The 11,806-nt window shown below is 44.9% G+C and overlaps 1 protein-coding gene across 1 annotated transcript; it reads right to left on the reverse strand.

Annotated features, from left to right (window-relative positions):
* Window positions 1–635: 635 nt before the first annotated feature.
* Window positions 636–10,481, reverse strand: LOC114869966 (protein sprouty homolog 3). The gene is made up of 2 exons (XM_029174527.3): window positions 9,713–10,481; window positions 636–5,334 (listed from the first exon to the last, which is right to left on the reverse strand). Exon 2 carries the CDS (start codon window positions 5,246–5,248, stop codon window positions 4,322–4,324), a length of 927 nt encoding a protein of 308 aa, XP_029030360.1. The 5' UTR covers window positions 5,249–5,334; window positions 9,713–10,481; the 3' UTR covers window positions 636–4,321.
* Window positions 10,482–11,806: the final 1,325 nt, after the last annotated feature.

The raw sequence follows: 11,806 nt of genomic DNA on the forward strand, positions 1-11,806 counted from the left end.
AGGAACAGTGAAACGCATAACGTCAACATTTCAAAACTAGGAAGTCATCGTTTGTCTCTGGCATCAGACACAAGGAAATGAGGTCGGTTATTAGCTGAGTTACTAGTGTGTGTGTGTGTGTGTGTGTGTGTGTGTGTGTGTGTGTGTGTGTGTGTGTGTGTGTGTGTGTGTGTGTGTGTGTGTGTGTGTGTGTGAGAATGTCCCCCTTTCAGTTCATCAGCTCAAATCAAAGTGCATTAAAGCAGCTCTTAGCAATCTACCCCTCCCCCCCCACCACCTCACAGACACCCACACACACATCTGTATTCACTACTCTAGGAAGCCATTAGTGTGACTGAGTCTTTCTCACTTATTTATGAGCCCAACAGAGTAAAGCGAGTGGAGTACCAGGGGGCCTCGTTTATGAAGCCATTGTTATTACTTGACTTCCATCCACATCTCTTTCCTGGCTTTATATATTATATCTGAGGTTATTTTACTCGCTCCTCTGTACTGTGTGTGTCAGGTGTGTGTCGTTTTAATCTTTTATTCACCTTCTACAATATATCTTGTGTTATAGTCAAGCGCACAGTGCAATCATGATCCAATTTATTTATGATACAATTACAACGTAACTTATCACACTCAGTCATGAGTCTGGTCTGTTTGGAAACTCCTTTATTGGTTCATCTCTAGCCAGAAGGGCAGCGGCAGCCACACCACACCAAGTGGAAAAAGAAACTAAACCGAAATACAAACAATGACAACGTTGGTGCTTTTCAGCTCTGTAAAATAAATACCTGACTCAGCAACATCATCACTGTGATTATTGTTATCGCTATTGTTGCAACCAATTAAATAAATATCCGTGAAGCAATACCAGCAATAACACAAAGTGTGAAATGCACATTGTTCCATATAATATATTCATTTGAGATAGATTTTTTATATATATTTGTTCCGTATATTCTCCTTAAACTCTTTTACAACATACAGGATGCCAATTTGTACCAGAAGCGATGCTTGCTAAGACACAGGGAGGAGTGTAGTGGTTATAGTGGCACACATTCAGCATCAGACAGGTTCCTGACATGAGTTCTGGTTCTGGAGAAAAGATGGTGGAGAAACCCTGAAATTGAAAAATGTACACGCTATATTGTCCTGTAGCTTTATTTGCACAGACAGATACACACAGAATAGTCGGGATGAACCAAGATCATTCATATCCATAAAATGGATGGTTTTTAAAATTCAACGTTCAGACTTTAGCAAAAACTATATCTTAATGGAATAATACAATCACAATCAGTGAGTCATTGAAAGTTGATTTGACTCTTTTTTTTATTCTGTGTGTATCTGTAGTACTTACACAACAGTGAGTAGTAAAGAGGTTATGATGAAACAGTCACTGTAAATATTTCACTTTGAACACACATAAAAGATAATTGGAAAATCTTTCAGTGTCTTTTTAGTTTCTTCTGTAACATCATCCAGCTGAGATTAACAAAAACAACATTCTGGTTCAAATAACGTTTCCTCAAGTCGTCTCCACGAGCACCAAGGTCTGACTGTCTTCCAGCCAGTGTAGCAGAGAACGTGTGTGCGTCTGTGTAGAACCCATCTGAGGCTCTGCCTGTAAATTTAAGGTGAACTTTGAAAACTTTTTAAGGTTTTCTTTACACACTGCACTGTGTTTTTTGGTTTCTGCAGCTTTTTAAGCCTTGTCATTCAAAAGAGCATGCATGCAGGGTGGGACGTGCCAGCCAATCATAATGTAGCATACTTCAGTGTTTTTGATAAGCTCAGTTTTACTTACTTTGAGTGGTTGAACACACACAAGTGTGCACGAAGAAAAAATGCTTTCAGATTCATTAGAATTAATTTGGAAATGATGTCAGCCTCAGGTAATTTGCATTAATAATACATTACGGTTTTTGGTTGCCAATACTTTTAAAAATAACTAGATTCATAGTTATTTGTCATAGGAAACCTTAAAAGTGGTAAAATGTTGCAACACTAAAAGAAAAAAGGTTAAGTGGAGCAAGTCCTCCAAAAGCTGTCAGCCCGCCTCGACTGGAAAACCACTGATGTGCACGTTCACGCATCCTGAAAACAGCAGCGCACACAAACTACTAAACCTTCCTCAGAGGAGGAAACCATTACAATGCACAAGGGACACTTGTACTGCTCCACTAGGAATCACACTGAGGTGAAGGACAGTACAGTTCCTTTGTGTGCGTCAGATGTACTGCTGTATCGTCCAACACAAAGCTCAACTTTAAAGTGAGACGAGCAGCGCGTCAGTCGCCCCCAATGTTTCTGTAGTGACCACAAGTGACAATAAATAGGTGAATGCTCACTATAATGGAAAACTGCTGCAATAATATCAATCTCATAGAAACAAAATAAAGCAGAATAAAAATAGTTATGCAGAGAACAGCCCATATTTACATATAAAAATATAGCAAAGGAACATTTAATGAATCAGGTCAGTGCGTGTGCCTGTGTTTACAGTGGGTGACACATCCACACACACACACACACACACACACACACACACACACACACACACACACACACACACACACACACACACACACACACACACACACACACACACACTTTGAAAACACGTACAAGATACAAACCGTGTACACACACCAACGCACATGGCTGACTATGTACTATATGTGTGTGTGTTGTTTTACGTCAGCTTTTAGTTCTTTCTGGAGGCTCCGTCCACTGTTGTCACCTTTGTTTTACATCTAAACATGTTTAACCACAAAGTGTCCAACTCGTTGACTAGAGGCAGTGAAAGCCACTTCATTATATCCTGCACGGCTCCATCTGACTGAAGCATCCTCGCTTACCTCCGCCCGTCCCGTCCCGTCCCTCCATCCAGCCTGTCTCCTCCCCTTCTCCTCACAGCGCCACCCTCTTCCCATCATCTCCCCATCTGCCAAACACCACAGCTCCACTCATCCTGTCCCCTCCTTTCCCTCCTGCCCCATGATCCATTCTTCGCCAGCCCATTAAGAGCTATCTTGAAGCTAATTGCCTGTTTGATCAACTCTCTGTGGACCAGGAACTGAGGCTTTTAGCCCTCTAAGCGTAAGAAGAGAGACAGATGAAGATATATGGGTGTGTGGGAATAACACGTATCATGTTGGCAGGTTTCTGGAGGGTTGGATGGATACGTAGTGTTTTATTTGACTTTCTTGTGGTGTCTGATCTGAGAATACTTTATAAAAAGAGACACTTTTTTTCTTTTGGTGACTTAGTGCAGCATTGTAACATTAAGTGACAAGAGAGGGCTGTGAAAACCAGCAAAACCAGCATAACCAATAACTGGTGAAGGGGGTTTTCCCATTGGAAATCTGCATCCGGGACGGGAAAAAAAGGAAGGGACAAAGAAGGTGGAGGAGTAAAGTGGCACTGAGATGAAGGAGGTCAGTTGGAGGAGGGAGATTGGCGACAGACTGACTTGAGGAGGAAACCTGACCAGACCCTCAGAGCTCCACTGAAGTGACACTGCTAAAAATAAGACAAGGAGGCTTCTTCTGCTGACAAAACAACATACACACAGCCTCAATACACAGGTTTGCATACAGCAGGAGGACACACACACACACACACTCACAGACGCACACGCTACCTAGTCACAATGGATGCACCATCCCTCCGGTTAAATAATTCCCCATTCAGCTCTTGGCTGCTGAGGGAAAGTTGTCCATCGACCTCACAGTGCTTTTCTCTGACAGCTTAATAGCATTGAAGTTCACTCAGTTTGTACAGGGCATGGTCCCTTCTTTGGTGGGGAACTGTTGTTGCAGGTTTGGTACAAGTTGCTTTGCTCTCATGTTATACCTTAGTGCTTAGCTCGGATATTTTGCAGCATCATCTTCAGCCTTTTGTTGGAGTTACGCGAGCGCTACTTTAGTCCAGATCCCAGCGTCTCACCCGTGGAGAACAGAGACTCTTGGCAAACATACACATGGACATGGTCCTGGTTTGGTCTTTTGCCATGTCTGAACTCTGCCATTTGCAATGTGCGGAGTGGAAGGAGACTCAACAATGAAGAAAGAGTTTGAGGGGCAGCCGAGCAAAGCAGCTTTTTCACTTCTATCTTCTCAGGCATGAAGTCTCCGTCATCAACAGGCACAGTAAAGCTTTGGTCCTTCCTGAACTGGAGAAGAAGGAAATTCAAGGTACATAAGGTGAACAATGATTTACGGTCGGTAGATTTTTGTCAGCTTGGGTCATAATGGCATCACGTCGATTGGTTGAGAGCGTTGCTTTGGCGACTGCTATTGGGAAATGGAGGGACCCCCGGTCAAGCTCGTCATAACGGCTTCTCCGGGGCCTTGCTGCGGAGCGACGGGTGCCCGGGGTTGGGGTTGGGGTTGGAAGCGGAGATCTTGCGGCACACGGTGTTGGTGTTGCTGCACCTGCAGCCGGGGCGCGTGGCCCTGTCGTGGGCACGCCGGCACAGGGCAAGGCACAGCCTGGCAGGGGGGTAGCAGCAGAGGCAGGGCAGGCAGAGCGCCAGCAGCCCCATGGTGCCCCAGCGGGCGCAGGCGTGGGCCGGGGCGCAGGAGCACGGCCGGTCGGCGCAGTCGTCCTCGTCGTCCTGGGCGGAGCAGTGGTAGAACAGGCCCTTGACGCAGCACAGGCAGGTGCCGTACTCCACGGCGCTCTCGGCCGAGCACAGGCAGCGCTGCCCGCAGGCCCAGCAGGAGGGCAGGCGGCGGGGGGCGCAGCACTCTTGGCACTTACAGCGGCCGCAGCGCTCGCAGATGAACAAGTGGAGGCCCGACTCGGCCCCGTCGCCCGCAGGGCCTTTAGTCAAGGAAGCCTCAGGCTTGAAGTCCCCTTTGGGCTGCGAGCGAACCGCCGATCCCAGGCCAGAGTGGGACGGCGTCAAACCTGCCAGTAGGCGCTGGTCTGACGTGGCACTGGTCCGAGACAGGGAGGAGCTTATGGTACTGGAGCGGCTCAGGTGGGACAGGTGAGCTTGCTGCTGCAGACTTTGGCTGTGGGGCAGCTGGGAGTGGAAGGAGGACTGGTGATGGTGATGGGCGTATATCCCTTGAGGGTAACCGTCATTGTGGGCAACGAAAAATCCCGACTGCGACGCGGGTTCCAGCGCCACGGGCCCCTCCACGTAGTCATTGTTAGCCCGGATGGTGCGTATCTGCTCGAGCGACAGGACCTGCTGAAAGTCCATCCCGTCTAGCTCCATCCTGTGGGAACGCGGAGCAGACTCCATCCTGGTGAGCCAGACCAGGAGGCGGCGGGGACGTAGGCCCGGGCTGGGGCAAGGAGCGCCCAACACTCACGGCACATCAGAGGAACCTGAAACAAGACGTTTACAAAACACATGACATACAGTACAGATACAAAGATTGTGATAGTGGCAACGCACACTGGCCGAGTGCAAAAAGGATTAATGTGATTAATATGCTGGACTGTAACAATAAAAGCCCTACAGCTCCCCAGACTTTCCAAGGAGAGGCTTCTGAACATGTGCTCTACCCATCAGCCTGTTTGCGTTTATCTTTGCTCCCTCGTTCCAGAGGTCCAGCCATAAAGCAGCAGATAAGGAGCCCCAGGTTGTTTGGATGAGGATGCATTTTCAAATTAGTCTGAGGAGAGAGAAGTCCTGGTGACTAATCTCATCAGGGAGCACGTACTCTGCCGGTCTATCGGCCCATCGAAATGTTAAGGAGAAGAGGCCTGTCGTCCATTTCCATGACCTCATTTTTACTTACTGCCTGAACCAGTGTTAATGCCAGTGTGAGATGGAGAATGCCCGCCTCAGTTCTGGCACATGCATCAACACGGGCCCTGAATCTGCACCTACATGTACAGTAACTGCCGACCCTGGGGCTCAGAGTCGTGTTTTGGGTATTGATGCTCAGCATGGTTCTGCTGGAGAGTGTCAGTTATCAATCCTTTGGCAACGACAGCTGGGATGAGTGTGTGTGTGTGTGTGTGTGTGTGTGTGTGTGTGTGTGTGTGTGTGTGTGTGTGTGTGTGTGTGTGTGTGTGTGTGTGTGTGTGTGTGTGTGTGTGTGTGAAAGCGAGAGAGGATGGCACAGGGCGAAGCAGGACCCGTCTCTTGTCTCATATTACAGGTGGAGCTCGATGTATTTTCATTTTTTTATGTCACGTGTGTGTGAGGCAGGTTATTATACACAGCAAATACTTATTTGTAGTTTTTCTATTTAGAAAACTATTGATAATAATTGTAATCACAAACGAAAAGGACTCTTTTTAATTTCAATTTGTTCATTGGCAAAATTTTTACCATCAATACAGCATGTTATTTTTTTATTATTTGGATACTAATCATGTTTGCATAATAATGGCTACACTTCTGTCCAGTTTGATGCAGGTGGACAGCACTTGTCTAACATTTATCAGTTTTGTCCTTAACATATTCTGCACATTGCGTCTTCGTACATGTTGGATGTGAAAAGGAGCATCTCCGAAGCCGAGCGGTGACAGAGAGCTGGTGTTTCAGGAGGCCGTCGTAACCTGAGGACAGCGCTCTGTGCTGAGGGAGTATCAGTAAAGACTGAGCCTCTGCCCTGGGACGGACACAGAAACACCTGCCATAGCGCTGCTCCCATAAATACACATATACACGTTGCTTCTATTATACTTTCAACAGCAAGCTGGTCATGTCAGTAATGGTGCTTTTAGCATGGCTGATACCTAAACAAACTTCAGCTTTTATATTCATAGCATAAAGGAACTGGTGCTGATCCCGTGCCTGATACTTCGCTACAGTCTTGACGATCCACTGACTGATGGCGTCTAATGGACCTTGCTGCATCTCTCGCAGATGACATCATGGTTAGAGGATGTTTTGAAACTGCTTGCAGTGACCCTTTGCCATGGAATGAGGAGGGGTTGCCCTCCCCTATCCTGTTCGGTCTTCCTCTCCTCCACCGCTCTCATTTCTTCACATCACCTTCACGGCTCCGCCACCTTCCTCCACTCTCCCCTTTCATCACTTTTGAGCTTCTTGTCCTTCGCTGCCCTCATTTTTCTTTTCCTTCCACTTCTTGGCGCATCCTGTTTAGCTCTGGCCCCACTCACTCTCGCTTATCTCTTTCAGACATATACATATGTATAACGGCTTGTTATGTTTTTCCAAAGCTCTTCCCAAATCTCAGCCGCCCACTGTGTCTGATAAGCAGCTGCACAGAGACTGGATGATATCAGGATTATGGTGATTTACTGAACAAGTGTTTTAGCTGTCAGCTGGTCAGAATGGATGAAGTTTAAAAACAACTTCAATCAGCTCAGTAAACTTGAGAATTTGAGGGTTATAATCTTAGTTTTCCTACTCCTACAACTGGGCGCATGAGGCCTGTCAGGCTCTGAGACCCAGGGGCCTTCCTTCTGATGCCTCCGGGAGCACAGTAGGATTGAATGACAATAAACTGGTTGAGATACCGGATGTGCCGAATCTGACCCCAACGGAAAGACTGAAATAGACACTGCAGACCAGCAAGTCCAGGCAACGGGGGGAGAGAGGGCTGGAGGGAGGGAGGTGGGAGGAAGGGAGAAGGCAGTGAATGAGAGAGGGATGATGACACTAATACCATGCCATAAAAGTGTCAGAGCCAAATATAAAGAGAGAGGGATGAGGGTGGTTGGTCCAATGCAATAGCGAGTGTGAATGGTTGTCTGTGTTGTGGGACTGACGCCAGGGTGCAGCCCACCTCTCACCCACTGCCAGCTGGAAATTGGAATCAGAACCCCCACAACCCTTAGGAACAATGGGAAGGATGGATGGATGGATGGATGGATGGATGGATGGATGGATGGATGGATGGATGGATGGATGGATGGATGGATGGATGGATGGATGGATGGATGGATGGATGGATGGATGTTGAATAAAAAACAAATGTTACCTATTTATTACTACTGAAAAGGACATATAGTCTGAAATATGCCTAGAAGAAACACACTTGTTGCTTCTCATTAGTTCATCAGACCAAACTGTTACATTCACAGGGAAGAACTGCAGCTATTTATCACACAAGTGAAATTAAAACAGCCACAATTTTAGCCTTGGCTTGAAAAATAATCAAAATGATGAATTTAAGTTTTAGATCTTTTTTTTTCTGAAAGCCAAGTGAAGTAGTTCAGCATAAGTTGGGACTAACTTCTTTCTTCTTCTGGGACAACAAATTTGATTGTACCTGGATTTCATGGGGTTTCCCTTTTTTGTTTTATGACTTTGTCTACACCCTGTGCCTCAAACTCTGTCTTGATGGTTTTGTTTTGAGTGCTACAGTAATTCCATTTAGATGTTAGCACGTGACCTCTGAAAACCCTACAGACCATTGACTGCAGCTGGTGCCTATTTCTTCACACTCCCTCATCCTGCACATCCTACAAATCATTCAAATCACTTATGTTATTCATACCATAACGACATTAAAGGTTTTGTGCAAAAGCATAATATGACATCAACAATAATTTCTGGCTCTGGATAGAAACTTGATTCCCAAATCCTCTGGCATCTAAGCTGGTCCCAGTGTGTGGTTCTGTAACATCTTAGTCAGTACATTTGTGTTCCTGTTGTGGTCGTCCCTCTAACCATCCATTTTATCACTTGTTCATCTATCCGCCATATTCCTTCACTCCACACATGCGGCACCATCCCCTCCCTCCATCCAGCCATCACTGGTCAGGCCCTCCTCCCAACATCCCCACTGCCCTCATCCCATTCACGTTCTTTCCAACTCAGTCCCTCCCATCAGTCCATCCCATCATCGTTTGCCCAACCACCCGCCCCTCCAGTCCCACCCCAGCGGAGATGGGTATTGACATTCTGCATCCGACCTTGAGGACGATCAATCTGGACCCCACATGTCCCCATCGCACTTAAACAGAGTTGTACTGATCACAAACACGCAAACTGCTTAAACATGCAGATTAAAAGTCACACCACTGACTATTAATGATTCAAAGCTGGTCTGAAGCCATTTAAAACACAACATGCATGTTACTAAAATGAAATACGCAGAAAACATCAATCTGTCCACCGGTGCAAAGGGGTCAGCACTGACATGTGGGCAGATGGATATCTATCACTTCCATGTCTATGTCAGAGGCATCCACAGTTTATAACAGCGAAAAATCACAAGCCACTGTATTTATTTGTTTACTCAAAACTAAGTTTGAAACCAGTGCAACATATCAATTTCAAGTATTTAAACAACGACTGCACAATTTGGAAAAGGATTTTAGTTATAACTCCCTCCTGCTGCTTATTTGGATTAGTTTTAAACTTTGACTAACTGATCGTCAAACTTCTGTCTTACATCTGTCATATCTCAGAATCTGACAAGATTTGTGTTCAATTAGTTTATTAATTAAAGGCATTTGTCTCCTACTCAACTGTGACTCAGTGCTATCAAACAACTCAAACTTTACCATGATGCTGCGCACAAAACTAAAGATATTCCAATATATATATTGGATGTGAAAATACTATTATACTGTATGTTCATATGAAACAAAAAACTTTTTTCTGTTAACATATTTTTCATTAAACCTAAATTATTTTGAAATTTAAGTAAATCTGGACTGACTACATCAGCTGCTTAAATAATAGAAAAACACTAGAAATAAATGTTTGAAGGTCACACATATCATCAATAGTTTATCAGCAGATCAGATGGCGACAGGATGAATTTATGCTTACCTCTGACTGGTGGGAGATCCATTCTGTTGTGGAGGACTGGGGTGTCCTGGATGGATGTGTTTGTATGTGTGCAAGAAGTGGTTAAAAAGTGGTTAAAAATATTTCTGCAATGTCCTTTAAATGGTTTTCAAGACTCTGTCTAACCCTGTAAGGAATTAGTTTTGCTTTTAAAAAACTGTTGAAAGTTTTAATCTTAATTAACAATTTAAATGTGTTATTGCTGTATGATCCTAAAACCTGCCCCTTATTCGACTGCTATTTCCCCGTATTTTAAAAGTGTCTGAAATGCAAGAGGGGATAAGCCTGCGAGGATGCTCTGTCTCAGTGAGGCACACCCTCCTCCTCCCACTCCTCTTTCCACAGCTCTTCCAGGAGCGCCCCGATCCTGGCGCGTCCTCCTGAGGTCAGCTCCTCCTCTGCCTCCCAGGAAAACCACTCTGTGCCGCTTCCACGCGTTTCATCTACGGACTCCGTGCTCTGTCCAAGTTGTTCAGGTTCCAGCAGACGCTTCTGTAATAGCAGTGCTGTCCTTGACAGGCACAGTTTGTAAGTGATTCTTTGTCTTATGTCTGCAGTTTTCACGAAAAGAAAAGTGTCCTCAGGGTCAGAAGAGACAGGAGTATTCTAGTATGTAACAAAAAATGATGATGAGTTTGGAGTTAGAGGCTTTTTTTCCCTTTTCCTTTAAGCAAAGGTCTGTTTCTCTGGTTTCTCTGTTTCCTTTCCTCTTCCCGAGAGATGAATGGCTGAGAACTGGATGCTCTCTGTCACTCTTGCTCGCTCTCCTGCTCGTGCTCAGTGTCTCTTTCACTCTCTCTCTTTCTCTCTCTCACACACACACACACACACACACACACACACACACACACACACACACACACACACACACACACACACACACACACACACACACACACACACCCCTCCTCTTCCTCCTTTGCTCTCTCCACACCCTCCCTCTATCTGAATTCAATTCAGCTCTGCTTTATGAACATGACTGGGCAAAAGCCTCTATGTCCCTGTAACAAGTGCTGAATCTTTTATTATGATATTATATCTATATATTTATGTTTTATTATTTTGTATTTCATTTATTATTTATTTATGTTATGTACATATTGGCTACATGAGGGCAGCATTAGCAAGCTAATTAATAATGTGCTACTGCTAACCAGTTAGTTAACTTTGTGTTAAGGAGTCCAGATTATAAAGTATGGGATTATCAGATCAGTGTTTTGGGTTTTCTGCTGTGTTTTTCTTTGCATTTATGACTAATGTAGTCATAAAGTATAAAGTATTGGTTCTAGTAAAGGCCCCAGTGGAACACCAGGAATGACACGTGTGCATAAAAGACAAATCAATACCATAACCAAGGACAGACATGAATCGCCTTTTGCTATTTGTGCGATCCTACTGTGATCTAGTGATGTCTGTGGGTTGTCAACCTTCAGGCAGCCCTTTGCTGCAGGTACATCTTCTCCTTGAAAAGTTCATTATGAATGCAATGGAAAACAGAAAAGAATAACCAGACTGTACTCTGTAGTGTGATAACTACAAAAATGATCTTCTAGCATTGAATGTGTTTATATGTTTTAATTTGTAACAATTAGCAGCGGGGCAGGAGATTTACACTTATTTGTTCCATAAGAATAAGTGACATCACTGACAATATGCTGCATGATTGTAATATGAACCTCTTCCTGTGTGTGTGTGTGTGTGTGTGTGTGTGTGTGTGTGTGTGTGTGTGTGTGTGTGTGTGTGTGTGTGTGTGTGTGTGTGTGTGTGTGTGTGTGTGTGTGTGTGTGATAGACGGCTTGGTAATGAATGTTTGTGCACACATGTGCCTCTTTTGGTCTGTGTTCTTGCTCAGCAAGTTGCTGCAAGGAAGACACACTAGTGTGAGCACAGAGGCACGAGTACACATACACACATTAGGTAACTGGACACTAGTCTCTAATGGAGGTGGAGGGAGCACTGTTTCCTGTTGAGGAAAATATCCGAGATAAAACAAACTGCTGATAGAGGCAGACTAAGGTAGGGATAAAAGCAACGTGATGGTGGAGAGAAAGAGCAGAATTACCTTTAAAATGCATT

The sequence above is a fragment of the Betta splendens genome, chromosome 14, assembly GCF_900634795.4.
Source record: "Betta splendens chromosome 14, fBetSpl5.4, whole genome shotgun sequence".
In the NCBI taxonomy this organism is placed as follows: domain Eukaryota; kingdom Metazoa; phylum Chordata; class Actinopteri; order Anabantiformes; family Osphronemidae; genus Betta; species Betta splendens.